At 46.2% G+C, this 16,090-nt stretch overlaps 1 protein-coding gene across 1 annotated transcript; it reads right to left on the bottom strand.

The window, feature by feature from the left end:
* Positions 1 to 1,653: 1,653 nt before the first annotated feature.
* On the bottom strand, positions 1,654 to 14,669 carry LOC147231453 (NACHT, LRR and PYD domains-containing protein 3-like). Its single transcript, XM_086153014.1, has 8 exons — positions 14,414 to 14,669; positions 14,283 to 14,333; positions 10,274 to 11,666; positions 9,297 to 9,467; positions 7,769 to 7,939; positions 5,382 to 5,546; positions 2,235 to 2,281; positions 1,654 to 2,159 (listed from the first exon to the last, which is right to left on the bottom strand). The coding sequence occupies exons 1-8, from the start codon at positions 14,667 to 14,669 to the stop codon at positions 1,654 to 1,656; spliced, it is 2,760 nt and encodes a 919-aa protein (XP_086009140.1).
* Between the last annotated feature and the right edge of the window lie 1,421 nt (positions 14,670 to 16,090).

Raw genomic sequence — 16,090 nt, forward strand, 5'->3', positions numbered from 1 at the left:
CCCTACGTTTGTTACTGTCCTCCTCTTCTGTGATCTTGGATTTGGGGGTTTCAGATTTGGCCCAGTTAGGGTTGCCACAGGATTTTAGGGCTTTCCTAATATTCTGGATCTCAGTTTGTCGGCCTTTGGCGGTTGATGGCGGAGGGATGTGATTCAAAGAGTAAACACCGATCCATGTGTTGGTTTCCGGTAAATCAAGCTAACGTTGACCCCAAGTATCATTACATACCTGAATTTGTTGGATTTTTGGGTGACAAAAATCACCAAACACTTGTTTTTTTTTCCTGCATTTTGACTTTTTTTTTTTTTAAAGTGTTGTCAGTCAAGATAAGTGAATGATTCGCTTTGATTTTGATGGGAAGCGTTTATTTTATTTGTCAAGTAGAAAATCATCAATTTGATTTAGACTATTAACAATTTCATAAACATTTGCCAGTGATTGGTGTTCTTGCTAAATTTATTGATTCGTTCTTCACTTTTCATTCAGACTCACGAGGGGGCTTAATTCTATCTCTATTTGCACTTTCTTTTGTTATTCCATTTATCTTAAGCTTTTTTTAAGATAAGATAAGATGAGATAAGATAAGATAAGATAAGATAACATAAGGAAAGATAAGATAATTATTCTGACCTTTAATTGTAATTTGTATTTAAATTTAAATGTAGTCACTTTCACTTTTTTTATAATTATGATAAGATAAGATATGATAAGATAAATTAAGATGAGATAAGATAAGATAAGATAAAATAATTATTCTGACCTTTAATTGTAACTTGTATTCATATTTAACATTACTCATTTAGTCACTTTCACTTTTTTAATAATTAAGATAAGATCAGATAAGATAAGATAAAATAAGATAAGACAAGATAAAATAAGATAAGATAAGATAAGATAAGATTAGATAAGATTAGATAAGATTAGATAAGATAAAATAATTATTCTGACCTTTAATTGTAATTTGTATTCATATTTAGCATTGCTCATTTAGTCACTTTCACTTTTTTAATAATTAAGATAAGATTAGATTAGATTAGATTAGATAAGATAAGATAAGATAAAATAAGATAACATAAGATATGATAAAGTAAAATAAGATGAGATAACATAAGATAATATATGATAAGATAATTATTCTGACCTTTAATTGTAATTTGTATTCATATTTAACATTACTCATTTAGTCACTTTCACTTTTTTAATAATTAAGATAAGATAAGATAAGATAAGATAAGATAAGATTAGATTAGATTAGATTAGATAAAATAAGATAAGATAAGATAAGATAAGATTAGATTAGATTAGATTAGATAAAATAAGATAAGATAAGATAAGATAAGATTAGATTAGATTAGATTAGATAAGATTAGATTAGATAAGATAAGATCAGAACAACTTTATTTATCCCGAAGGAAATTGTTGTGCCAGAGTTTAAAGCAAAACATAACAATAATAGATAATAGTAGGAAGGAGGGCGAATAAGAAATACGATAAAATATAAAGCGTCAAAGTGTTTTAAGCTCTTAAAAAGCACAACAATTTGAAGGAAGAGGAATTAAAAAGTTGAATGAAAGGAATTAAAAACTTTGATCAGGAATTTTTTTTTTTTTCCCTTATTTTTTTGGTACGTTTATCCTACGTTAGAAGCTCCTCTAGCTGCCCAGAAGAGTGATAGAAGAGCAGGGCCAGATTCCAAATCCAGGGTAGAGGGTCTCAGCGGCGGTGCTGAAGGTGTGGAGGTGGATCCTGCTCTCCTGGTCCACCATGTAGAAGGACAGAACGCCCGCCGGCTGATCCCAAAAAACGGCGACCTTCCCGGTTCCCGGCGCCAAAACCTGCGTCTTCCTTCCGTCGTGCAGCAGCGAGACTCTCTTACCGCCTTTGCAGCGGAGCCTCCACGACTTATCCGTCTGTCCGAACACCGTCTCCGCCTTCCTGTCCGTCGTCACGGCGACGTCCACCTCCCCCTTCCACGCCACTTCCCAGTAGCAGCGCCCCGAAACGGCGTCCCGGCACAGCAGCTGCGGGCGGTCGTCGAAGCCGTCCGGGTGATCCAGGTACGACTCGGCGACGGACGGGCACGCCGCGGTTTTGTCGTCGTCCGACAGCTTCAGCTTCTCGCTCGCCGTCTTCTTGTCGAGACGGAGGTCGCGGGAATCTGACGGGGGAAAGACGATGCGAGGATGTCGGACGGGAAACGCCGGATGTCGGAACGACGGCGGAAAACACTTACATTTCTTCAGGCCGGGTTTCATGCGCGAGTCGCCGCCGTTGTCGAACCTGCGGAGGACGGAGTGTTGGTACCGTCTTTTAGAGACTATAAGGCGCACGGGAGTCTTACATTTTCTTCAAAATGTGCGGCGCTACATGCTACACTGTTGCTACACTGTCGCTACATGCTACACTGCTGTTACACTGCCGCTACATGCTACACTGTTGCTATATTGTTGCTACACTGTTGCTACATGCTACATTGCTGTTACACTGCCGCTACATGCTACACTGTTGCTATATTGTTGCTACACTGTTGCTACATGCTACATTGCTGTTACACTGCCGCTACATGCTACACTGTTGCTATATTGTTGCTACACTGTTGCTACATGCTACATTGCTGTTACACTGTAGCTACATGCTACACTGTTGCTACACTGCTGTTACACTGTCGCTACATGCTACACTGTTGCTATATTGTTGCTACACTGTCGCTACATGCTACACTGTTGCTACACTGTCACTACATGCTACACTGTTGCTACACTGTCGCTACATGCTACACTGTTGCTACACTGTCGCTACATGCTACACTGCTGTTACACTGTCGCTACATGCTACACTGTTGCTATATTGTTGCTACACTGTCGCTACATGCTACACTGTTGCTATATTGTTGCTACACTGTCGCTACATGCTACACTGCTGTTACACTGTTGCTACATGCTACACTGCTGTTACACTGTCGCTAAATGCTACAATGTTGCTATATTGTTGCTCCACTGTTGCTACATGCTACACTGCTGTTACACTGTAGCTACATGCTACACTGTTGCTACACTGCTGTTACACTGTCGCTACATGCTACACTGTTGCTATATTGTTGCTACACTGTCGCTACATGCTACACTGTTGCTACACTGTCACTACATGCTACACTGTTGCTACACTGTCGCTACATGCTACACTGTTGCTACACTGTCGCTACATGCTACACTGCTGTTACACTGTCGCTACATGCTACACTGTTGCTATATTGTTGCTACACTGTCGCTACATGCTACACTGTTGCTATATTGTTGCTACACTGTCGCTACATGCTACACTGCTGTTACACTGTTGCTACATGCTACACTGCTGTTACACTGTCGCTAAATGCTACAATGTTGCTATATTGTTGCTCCACTGTTGCTACATGCTACACTGCTGTTACACTGTCGCTACATGCTACACTGCTGTTACACTGTCGCTACATGCTACACTGTTGCTATATTGTTGCTACACTGTTGCTACATGCTACACTGCTGTTACACTGTTGCTACATGCTACACTGCTGTTACACTGTCGCTACATGCTACACTGCTGTTACATTGTAGCTACATGCTACACTGTTGCTACACTGCTGTTACACTGTTGCTACATGCTACACTGCTGTTACACTGTTGCTACATGCTACACTGTTGCTACATGCTACACTGTTGCTACACTGTTGCTACATGCTACACTGTTGCTACATGTTACACTGTTGCTACACTGCTGCTACACTGTTGCTACATGCTACACTGTTGCTACACTGCTGTTACACTGTTGCTACACTGCTGTTACACTGTTGCTACATGCTACACTGTTGCTACATGCTACACTGTTGCTACATGCTACACTGTTGCTACATGTTACACTGTTGCTACATTGTTGCTACACTGTTGCTACATGTTACACTGTTGGTACACTGCTGTTACACTGTTGCTACATGCTACACTGCTGTTACACTGTTGCTACATGCTACACTGCTGTTACACTGTTGCTACATGCTACACTGTTGCTACATGCTACACTGTTGCTACACTGTTGCTACATGCTACACTGTTGCTACATGTTACACTGTTGCTACATTGTTGCTACACTGTTGCTACATGTTACACTGTTGCTACACTGCTGTTACACTGTTGCTACATGCTACACTGCTGTTACACTGTCGCTACATGTTATACTGTTGCTACACTGCTGCTACATGCCATGCTGTTGTTACACTGTTGCTACATGCTACACTGTTGCTACATGCTACACTGTTGCTACACTGTTGCTACATGCTAGACTGTTGCTACATGCTACACTGCTGTTACAATGTTTTGCCACAATTTGCGAATGGATTTTAGACGCTCGGGCTAACGTGTCCGCCGGCACTGTTGTTCGAGCTTTCGCAAAAGCCGGCATCATTTCCGAGGAGCCGCGCGGCACGGAAAGTGACTCTGGCGGTGAAGAAAGTAAACCTGGCATGTTTGATGGAGATTTAGCGCAGCTGTTCAAATCAGAAACAGAGGACGAGGACTTCCACGGGTTCGATCGATGACGTTTACCGGTAAAAAAATGTGAATACCAAACTCAGTTTAGCTGCCGCTCTGTTTTTGAATACGCACACTTGTATGCTTGTGTTATTGTTGTAAGCCAGACGTAGAGGACACCATGAGAACATTAAAGGGGGAAGTGTGGGCATGGATTGTATAAAAACCCGCGCCTTATAATCAGGTGCGCCTTATGTGTGTGTTAAATACAGTAATGGCACACATAACTGAGACTGCGCCTTATAGTGCGGTGCGCCTTATAGTCGTAACAATACGGTATTTAGCTCACATTCACTCTTTTTCCCTCCAAATTCGGTCCTTTCCCTTATCGGTGAATGCCATTGCCCCCTGCCTAGCTGCCCATCCCCGATTGGAGTTCCTCTTCCTTTGGTGTATGCTCGAGCCCTCCCTTGTCCTGAAGGGCTAGCTAGTGCCTTTTGCATAACTGTCCATCCCAAACCGGGCTTCTCCCTCGTTGGTGAGTGCTAGTGCCTTGCCATCTGCCCCAACTGAGGTTACCCTTCCTTCAGTGTAAGCTAGCGCCATCTGCCTAGCCACCCGTCCCTGACCGGCTTCACACTCCCTTCAGTGTATGCTCAAGCCTTGCCTTGTCCCGACTGGGGTTCCCCCTCTCTTTGGTGTAAGCTAGCGCCCTCCTCCTACCCACCTGTCACCGATGCTTCACTCTCCTTCGGTGTATGCTAGGGCCTTGCCTTGTCCTGACCTAGCGCCTTTCACATAGCCACCTGCCCCAACCGGGCTTCCCTTTCCTTTCAGTGACATCAAGTCCCTCCCTATAGCATTAGCAGAGGTGAAACACTAACCTGAGTGTTTTGAGTTTCCAGTTCTTGCGGTTGGACAGAAGCTCCTCCCCCGTCTTGCCGAGGTTGTTGTAGCTGAGGTCTAGCGTTCTGAGGCGGGAGGGGTTGGCGTCAAGGGCCGCAGCCAGAGATGAGCAGCCGTCCTTGGTCACTAGGCAGCCGGAGAGACTGGACAAAAAAAACAAACAAACAAACTGCGACATCATACCTCCAGGTCATCGCTGACACGCCATTAGCTTTCACAGACATTGATTGCAGCTCCAGCCTCAACAAAAACATACCAGGGGTAGTTGCCCTTGTGCTGGACATGCTAGTGCGCTCTCCCTTTTGACCACCAGATCTAAATAAAGTTCTCGAAAGGTATCGGTGGACGGCTGCTAAAATATACCACGTCGTTAAGCAGGCTGGTCTTTGCTAATGACTAAGAGAGGCTAATCATGGATAACAAACGGATGAAGGATGCTAATTTGACTTAAATCCATGCTAAAAGGTGAGAATATTCAACAACAGGAGCTAGCACGAACCAAAAACAAGCTAAAAGATGGGAACAAGATTCCCAAACAGCTATCAGCAGATGCTAACAGCCAGCTGTGATAGACTATCATGAGACTAATTGTTGTTACCAGTGGCTACTGAAGAGCTACCTAAGGCTGAACATGATTTAAAAGTGCCCAGAAAGCATCTAGAGGAGCCAAACACTGGTCTAAAGGTTGCTAATTGTGGTCTATATGTAGTTAAATTCTTCTTTTCCTTGGGGCAATTCCCTTCATGGGTCGCTTAGCGTATCAACCTCCTCCATCTCAAACCATCTCAGTCCGACCTTCTCTCCGAAACATTTGATAGGTGCTCTCGATAATTTCTCCATTCATCAACTCTTCAAAGTACTCTTTGCATCTTCCCATCACTCTTCTGGCAACTGTGAATACATTTCCCTATGTGCCCTTCGCATCTCTTCTTTTTTGCTTGCCAATTCAAACTCTTCTCTCCCTCCTTACTTTCCAACCGAGCATACAAGTCATCATGCAACCTTTGTTTGTCCTTTGTTGCCTCGACCTTTACCTTGTGCTGCATCTCCCTGTCTTCCTGTCTGTTCTCTTCAGTCCCCTCCCCAGCACCAAGTCTCCTTATCTACTTTCCTTCCAGACAACACATCAAGTACTCTCTTGCCTGTCTCCCTGATCACATTAGCTATAGTTGTACAGTCCTCTGGAAGCTCTCCCTGACCAGTCGCTGACCTCCTTCAGATGACATTGTCCAAACAAGATGTAGTCTACCGGTCTGCTCCTACCTCAGCTCTTAAAAGTTACCCTGTCTTTCTGCCTTTTCTGGAAAAAAATATTCACCTTGTGAAAGTCTACCACCATCTGCCCCTCAGTGTTCCTATCCTGGATACCAAATCTGCCCATCACTTCTTCACCCCCTCTATTTCCTGCATCAACATGTCCATTGAAGTCTGCACCAATTACCACTCTCTCACCTCTGGGGATATTCTGCATCACTTCATCTAACTCAGTTCTCCTTCTCCTCCAACTCCCATCCGACCTCTAGGGGCACAGCTGCTAACAACATTGAGCCTTTAATTTCCAGTTTCAGACTCACAAGTCTATCTGACATTCTTTTCACCTCCAGGACGTTCCTAACAAACTCCTCCTTCAAGATAACTCCTACTCCATTTCTCTTCTTGTCAGTGCCACGATAGTACAACTTCGAACTTGCTCCTAAGTTTCTAGCCTTTCTACCTGGTCTCCTGGACACACAGTACCTCCACCTTCCTTCTCTGCATCATATCAACCAACTACCGTTTCCTGTCATCATCCCAATATTCAAAATCCCCGACTCTCAGTCCCAGACTCTTCTCTTTCCTCTTTTCGCTCTGCTTCAGAACCACCTCTCCATCTTCCACCCAAAGGAGCCCAATTTCCACCGGTACAAGTTCGAATCCCTTCCTGACGCAACTCTCTGCATGTATTCTGGCTTGGGAAGGGCTCAGAAAGACAAAGGCGCGTACCCTCCTCAGGCTGCACTGTCCATATGTAGTTATAATATCACAGTATAAGTAAAACAAGCTGATCCTGAAAGGGCCCACATTATACTAATATGTGCTGAAAAAAGGTCAATGTTAATGTAGCAAGTAGATGGCAAACAGATACTGAGTTGCATTACCGGCACTAGTAAACAGATGGAACTCGGCAAACGGCGGCTAAATGTGATGCTAATTCTACTGCAGAGAAACATTAGGGAAATATCAGGCTAACACACAAAAACACCATTAAAGATGCTAGCAAAAAAAACAAATGGGGAACGTAAGGCTGATGGTACCTATGTAAACATGGGGTTTTCACTCCGGATTTAAAAATGGTGACCTCTGAAAAGAGGCGTCTGGGTCTAACCTGAGTACCCTCAGGTGGCATTGTTGACTCTTCAGGCCTTCGGACAGCAGCTTCACCCCGGAGTCCCGCAGGTCGTTGTTGCTGAGATCCAGCTCTCTCAACTTGCTGGCGGAGCTCAGGGCTGAAGACAGAGCTTCACAGCTTTTCTCCGTCAGGTTGCACAAACTCAGCCTAGGGGAAAACAGAAAGAGCTAAATGGCTGGGCTTGACATAAACAGCTCATATGAAAGACACCATCCATTTTCACGCTAGCTTGAAAAAGATTAGCCTTGTTCTTGACTACCCATCCATCCATTTTCTGATGCTTATTGGGCACTTGGTCCATCTCACCAGGAAGGTGTCCAGGAGGCATCTGGCTCTTCTGGATGCGAAGCAGCAGCTGTACTCTTCGCCCCCTCCTCTAAAGTCAGATGCCCGACGAGTGAATGCCTGTATGCCTCTATATGTGGCGCTGTGGTCAACTGGCAACTGGCCCAGAGCGCCCACTTGCCTGATGATAGGCGGGATAGGCTACAGCACCCCCACAACCCCGAGTCAAACATACCGTATTTTGCGGATCATAAGGTCGGTTGGACTTCTGCAACTCCCTTCTTGCCGGTTCCCCAGTGGTGACCATCAGGCCTCTAGAGCTTATTCAGAAAGCGGCAGCTGCCTGATGTCCCAAATTCTCCCACGCAACTCCCCTTCTTATGTCCCTACACTGGCTCCCGGTAGCCTCACGCTCGCCTCCCGGGCGACCGCAACTCCAGGATATGGTCAAGCATACCCGTCCCCTCTGATCTGCCACCTCCGGGCGACCGTCCACCCCATCGCTCGGAGCCCCCGGTCTCGGCTCCTCGGTGACGGAACGAACTCCCGAAAAAGGTCAGAACAGCGGGGTCGCTGCCCATCTTTCGCCGTGAGCTGAAAGCGTACCTCCTCACCGAGCGCTACCCTACTCATTTGCACTTAACCCCCAACAGCAACCCCCAAAAAAGAGTGTACACATGTACATAGTTCTGAGATGGCTATTTGGTCGAGTGGTCCCTTCTGACTTCCGACTACCGGTACTTTGGATCTTCAGCGACTGAATTGGACTTCTTGTAAGTCGCTTTGAATAAAAGCGTCGACCAAATGACTGATGTAATGATAAAACATACGGTGTACAACGCGAAACGAAACAATCGGTTCAGTTGAACTTTATCCATCTCACTTTGCTCCCTCGGAAACTGTTTGGTCTTCTTTACTTGTTGCGGCTCATCTGCTATCTTCCTCCACTTCCGTGCTATTGATTCATTAATGTTGAATTATTTTGCTGCTACTCTATTCCCATCATCCCATCAGTGCCATTTTTGGGGGTACTCACAAATGTACTGTAATATTCTGTTGAAGCACAGTACATACCGGTATTACTGTTCTCTGATTGGTTTATCGCTGCTAGCGATAGTGGACACCTGAAGTTAGTGTGAGGTTGGAACAATGTTGTATTCCGGCACTACATGATTAGTTAAGCGCGCCTTATAGTGCGGAAAATACAGCAGTGAGTTACCTGAGAGTTTTTACACTGCAGTCGCTACTCTTCAGTCCGGGTATCAGCAGGCTCACGCCTTTATCCTGTAGGTTGTTGTTACTCAGGTCCAGTTCGACCACATTGGACTGAGCGCTCAGGACCCCAGCCAGACACTTACAGCCTCTCTCGGACAGGTTACAGCTGCTCAGTCTGTGGAAGGAGGGACAGTGATGGAGGGTATGCTCCGCCATTGTGAGGGCATCAATGAGGGCATGTTCACCAAAGGAGTACCCTACGTTTCCCCGAGGGTATGCCCGATTGTCTGCGCAAGCATTTGCGGTGCAAATAGAAGATCTTTTTATGTGACTTGTTGACATACCGCCTCGAGATCAATTTAGGGTATGCCCCTTCTTTTGGCCCTTGATGGAAGGATGTTTCGTGTGCCATGCTGGGAATGAGCCGGTATCTATCTACTCTGGAGTATCAAGGGTGTGCCCGATGATGTGTGTCGAGGATGCTAGCTGGTTTAGCGTGTCCGCAAGCCTTATTTGAGCGATGTATAGCGGTTTTGTTTTGGGTGCAAGGTGTGGTCTACTTACTGCACTTGATTTGCGATTTTGATAACAGCCACAAGCCTCTCCAGTGTAGCCTCGGATGGATCATATTTCTTGAGGTCGAACATTTTCATCTCTTCGCCGGATGACAGTAAGACGAAGACAAGCGCGGCCCACTGAGATGCAGACAGCGTGTCCCTGGAGATACCTCCTGAACTCAGGTGCTGTTGGATGTCATCTATCAGAGATTGATCATTCAGTTCATTCAGGCAGTGGAACATACTGTTGGTTTTCTGCAGATCGTGAGAGTCGCTGATCTTATTCTTGACCATTTTGACTATTTTGTCAGATTTACTCTCCAATTTTGCCGACGAGCGATTGATTACCGAGGCCCTTCTGCGCGTTGTGCACAAACCGTCTAGAAGAGCTTGATTGGTTCTCACGGAAAGACCCAGAAGGAACCGGAGGACCAAGTCCAGATGTCCGTTTTCGCTCTTCCAAGCTTCGTCTAAAGCGCTCTGGTAAAAATTCTTGGTCTTGTCCAGATTGACTTTGGAAAGCCAAGATGGCTGCTTGTCGGAGAGCACGTTGATTCCGGACTCGAGGAACGTGACGTGGACGTGGAGGGCGGCGAAAAACTCCTGAATGCTCAAATGGATGAAGTAGAACATCTTGCACTGCTGCGATCCTTTCACTTCTTGAAAGATCTGCGGAAGGGTCTCCGTGTACTTAACGGCCTCCTGAACTCCGATTTCACTCGCCTTCAGGTCGTCTTTGGAGAAGATAAAGTTGCTGTTTTTCAGATGCTCGAAAGCCAGTTTGGCCAGAGACAGAACTATCTTCCTGTTCTCTTCGGTCCAGTGCGGATCCGTGTCCAGAACTCCGTCAAACTGCATGTTCTTCTCTTTCAACTGCATCACAACGTAACGGATGTACGTCTCGGTCAGTGTCTTGGGAAGCTCTTTGGCTCTGCCGTATTCCAGCGCCGACTCCAGAACGGAGGCGGTGATCCAGCAGAAGATCGGGATGTGACACATGAAGCAAAGGCTTTGGGACTTTTTCACATGGTCGAGGATTATCTTGGCCTCCCCTTCATCCCTGCACCGCTTCCCGAAGTACTCCTCTTTTTGGGAGTTGGTGAACCCTTGGACCTCCGTCATCTTGGAGACACACCAGGAAGGTATCTGATGAGCTGCTGCCGGTCGGGTGGTTATCCAGATGCGAGCGGAGGGGAGCAGGTTTCCCTTGATGAGGTTCTTTAATAGCAGGTTCACCGAAAGGGACATTTTGACGCTGGTCTCCTTCTCGTCCTTGTCAAAGTTCAGGGGTTCGGGATACTCGTCCAAGCCGTCGAGGACGAACATGACCTTGAGCTTTTCGAAACTGCAGATCTCATTGGTTTCAGGGAAGAAGTGGTGAATCAGATCCACCAAGTTGAAGTCGTTCTCCAGAGCGCCGAGAGCTTTGAAGGTCAACGGGAATATCAACTGGATGTCGCCGTCGGCGTCGCCTTCCACCCAGTCCTGAAGGAACTTCTGGGTCAGAACGGTCTTACCGATGCCGGCCACTCCTTGCGTCAACACCAACCTGACGACCTCCTGTCCGGCGGTCGAGGCTTTAAAGATGTCTTTCCTCTCGATGGCTCTCTCTGGTGCGACGTGATTCCTGGACGCCATCTCTATTTGTTGGACCTCGTGTTCATTGACGATTGCCGCCTTGTTGATCAAGGCGATGTGCGGCTCGGTGTAGACCCGAGTCAGCGTCGGCATTCCCGCCTTGAGGCTCCACTCGAAAACATCTTGGCACATTTTCTTCAAAGTGGATTGGAGTTTTTTCCGACAGATAGCCACTGTCTCTGAGGGGATGAAGCACAGAATAGATCAGACGGACGAATTCTTTTCATTTTGTCCTGTCGATAGAAAGAGTCAGAAGCCGAAACAAACACGTTGTGGTGTATCCTCTACTCGAGGAAGGGTGCGCATGTCCCGGTGATACCAGTAACCAAGTTGTCGGGGTATCCCCCATGCGCTCGGCTCTTGGGTTAGGGACCGGTCAAAGAGTAGTTCAGAAGACTCTCGTTAAGAAAAACAAGAACAGAGCTTGTTTTCCCTCACCGGGACCCGAAGAGCATCGAGACGGGTACAACTACACCTAGCCGGAACGCTAGATGTAGTTGTACCCGTCTCCGGTCGCCCCCAGAGGGGTTGGACTCTTTTCCACTCTGGGCATACTTATTGCCCCCCGACTTGCCATGCGTACTTTGAGGTTTAATCCAGCGGACGAGAAGGTAGCCCCACACCCCCCTGGTCTTTGGGTTGGGGGGACATGCTAGATGCAACTACATCTAGCTGGAACGCTAGATGCAGTTGTACCCGTCTCCATGCACAGCTCAGGCTCTGAACCCAGTCGCCCCCAGAGGGGTTGGACTCTTCCACTCTGTTTGGGCATACTCATTGCCCCCCGACTTGCCTTTGGCAGAATTTTGATCTTCTGGGGGAAGCCAGGGCCGTCAAATCCGTGTTCTGTCCCTCCATTATTGAGTCGGCGGACCGAAGCTACGACCTTGAGTCTCTCCCTTGGAGAAAGGGTGAGGAGCCAGCCGTCCCAGAAGGGCACAAAGTAGAGCTGACAGTCGAGACATCGAGAGGGGCGGTTCAGGCATCTGGTCGGGATGCCTCCTGGACACCTTCCCGGCGAGGTGTTCTGGGCAAGTCCAACTGGAAGGAAGCCCTGTAGAAGACCCAGGACATGCACAAGGCACTATGTCTCTGGGCTGGAATGGGAACACCTCTGGACTCCCCGTCTGTTGAGGCTACTCTTGCTTAAGACAGCAATAATAAAGCAGTACCTCGGATTACGGACTCAATTTGTCCCCCAAATGTTGTTCTCAAACCAAAATATTAGTGGACCAAAGAAACATCCCCGCCAGAAACAACATGGAATGGATTAATCCGTTTATGACCCGCCCCCCGATTTCACTGCAACCTCCCCCGGAGCAAGAACCTGGTTACACTTTGCTACCATCTCGTCCTCCACCGCTGTGGCGGTCCTTGGAATTAATCAAGAAGAGCACAAAATGGTTTGTGGAGTGGTGTGGACTGAACCACCTGCAGCTCAATGTGTCTAAGACGAAGGAGCTGGTGGTGGATTTCAGGAAACAATGGACCCGGTCACCACCAGGGGTACAGAAGTGGACATTGTGGACACCGACAAATACCTGGGTGTCCACTTGGACAATAAACTGGACCTTGAACACCAACGCCATCTTCAAGAAGGGTCAGAACCGTCTGTTCTTCCTCAGGAGGCTCAGATTTTTCAACATCTGCAGGACCAGATGTTTTACCACTCGGTGGTGTCCAGCGTCATCTTCTACGCTGTTGTGTGCTGGGCAGGAGGCTCAAGACAGCTGATGCTAACAGACTCAACAAGCTCATCAGGAGAGCTGGAGTCTGTGGTGCAGGTTTCAGAGAAGCTCCTCAGCATCATGGACAACGTCCATCACCTCCTGCATGGACACTGACGTCCTGTTGGAGCTCTTTCAGTTGTAGGAGCTCCACTGAACGCCACAGGAGGTCTTTCCTACCTGAGGCTACCAGACTTTTTAATTCCTCTTCCTTCAGCCGAAGGGAATCTTCAAATCTTTGTACTTAAGACCTTCTTTAGACACTCTTATTCTCCCTCCTTCTTACGATTATCTATTACTGTTATGTTTTTACTTGAAATTCTGGCACAACAATTTCCTCTCGGGATAAATAAAGTTGTTATCTCATCTCATCTGGAGTAAACTCAAGCAAGAAGCACCGAGGACCAGCGAGGAGGTGGCGCAAAAAAAACTACCGCATGGTGGCTGATGGTCCCTTCCCTTCCCTTCTCTTCCCTTCCCTTCCCTTCCCTTCCCTTCCCTTCCCTTCCCTTCCCTTCCCTTCCCTTCCCTTCCCTTCCCTTTCCTTCCCTTCCCTTCCCTTCCCTTCCCTTCCCTTCCCTTCCCTTCCCTTCCCTTCCCTTCCCTTCCCTTCCCTTCCCTTCCCTTCCCTTCCCTTCCCTTCCCTTCCCTTCCCTTCCCTTCCCTTCCCTCCACTTACCAGCGACACCCTACCTGCCGTTCTACCCAAATAAAGCGCTTCAACCCAGATTCCTGCTCCGAGGTGTGGTTCCCTGCCCGAGTCCGCCCCCGTGACACTCTTAGCAGCTAGCTGGCAGTTGGGTTGTTCTTTTTAACCCTTGTTTTGTCTTGTGGGTCACCTTAACCAATTTTCCAACATGAAATTTTATGACTTTTCCTAAAGAGACCCCATAATTAGAAAAAGTGATACTTCTTTTCTCTTTATGTTTCCATGTGGGCTGTACACCACTAGGGTACAAAGATTGTCTTTTGGGTCATTTTTGACCCATAAGACAAGGGGAGTAAACTGGACTTTATCCATGTGCGAAGGCTTTTTTTGTTCAGAAAATGAATTCCAAAAGCTCGTACCTTGGCTCGGCCCGCTGACTTTGATGAACGTACCCGTGATCTTGGCCATACCTTTGGAGAAAAACAAAAAAATAAGAAAATGTGGTCGAGTTGAAGTCGAAACAGGAAAAGTTGCGACGGCCGTGACTCACTGGTCTTTGGCTTTACGGCGCCCAGCTCCTGCACCAGGTCGTTCTTAGATATCTTCTGGAAGACCTCCTTGGCTACATACATGGCATTGTCAGGGTGAGTTTCAAATATCTTGTCCACCACCATACGCCGGTCCATCTCCTCCATCTGAGACAGCTTGATGATCTTCTTCTCTTTTAGGTGCCACTTCAGGTCTCGGAACTCTTCTCCATCCAAGTCCTCCAGGCATCCTTTCAGCTTTTCCTTTTGTTTATCCATCTTTTCCCTCGGACGCTCTCACCTGGGGAGACCGGCGACATCGAAAAAAAACACAAACAAATAAAAGTATTTTCAGTATTTCGCGATATATCGGTCGACGACGTACCCCTTTTTTTTGGGGGGTTTTTCCGCGGGGGGTTACGTTCCAAAAAAGAACCCGTGAAGTAGAAACCTTTTTTTTTTTTTTTTTTACAATTATTATAAATATAAAATTAATGATTTATTAATAATAATAATTAATAATAAATTAAAAATAATAAATGTATTAATTAATAAATGTGCAACGTGCATGTGTTATTTGCAGTCCCTCTATTGTAAGTCGCTTTGGATAAATGTAATGTAATGTAATAAATAAAATTAAATACTCTACAGGCTCAATTATTTGTTTCAAGAATAAAAGTTTTTTTCAACAAATAACTTCTGTACCGTCAAATAATAATTTTAATCATCAATGTGAACAGAAGGCTTCAAATCGCGGAGATTAGCTCCGCCCAGCGCGACCCGAGAAATCGGATTAAACGGGAGAAAATTAAAAATGATTATTAAAAAACAGTCGCAACCCTTTTTGCATCTTTATTAAAACTCATCGCCGCTGTCGTCCGTATGTTTTTTTTCTGCCTTCTTTATGGAACGAACGGAAGATTTATTAATTCCGTCATGCCGACCTACAGCCGCGTAGCTTTTAGCTTCCGTTAGCATGTCCAGAAGTTTAACTTTATCTGCGATAAATAGCATCTTACGCTAACTTTTGGGGCTTTTTGTCGCTCCAGCGCGTTTTGTCAACATTATGGGTTTTAAAGAAACTCGAAATCGCAAAAGAATTTACACGTAATGTAAATTCGGCAAGCTGTTTTACGTACGTGTACATATTAAACTGCGACGTTATTGACGTTAGCGACTTTTTTTAGCCAATCAGAACGCGACGCACCATGCAAAGCGAAACCGCGAAAAGTAAACCGCGTTATAGCGAGGGATCACCGTTACCCGAGCATACCGGCTTACTTTCACCTACGTTGCCGTCAAGACTGGAAAAGTTGCGATCAAATCAAACACGTTTGAGATTGTCGTCATCGCAAGCTGAGGAACCGACGAAATATTTTACCCTTGAGGTCCTTCTTCAATCCGGTAGAAGTACCGATGCAGTCGACCCTGAACTCCTTGACTAAAGTGAAACCACCTCCTGGCCTCTTTTAATATACCCGGCTGTCAATCATTACCGAAGATCTTTGACACCTCCAGATAATCTTGCTAATCTCTACCGGTGACCTGAAAAAATCTCTTTACGACTTCCCAGAAAAGACTTGTTTCAAATACACTTTCTTAGGTGCGCCATGCTAGTAACCGGTTGGACCCCCTTTCGCCTTCAGAACTCCTCAATTCTTGGTGGCGTAGATTCAAGAAGGTACCGGAAGCGTTCCTCG

This window comes from Fistularia commersonii, chromosome 9 (genome assembly GCF_037954325.1).
Source record: "Fistularia commersonii isolate RoL2024-O1a breed Wild chromosome 9, RoL_Fcom_v1.0, whole genome shotgun sequence".
NCBI classification, from domain to species: domain Eukaryota; kingdom Metazoa; phylum Chordata; class Actinopteri; order Syngnathiformes; family Fistulariidae; genus Fistularia; species Fistularia commersonii.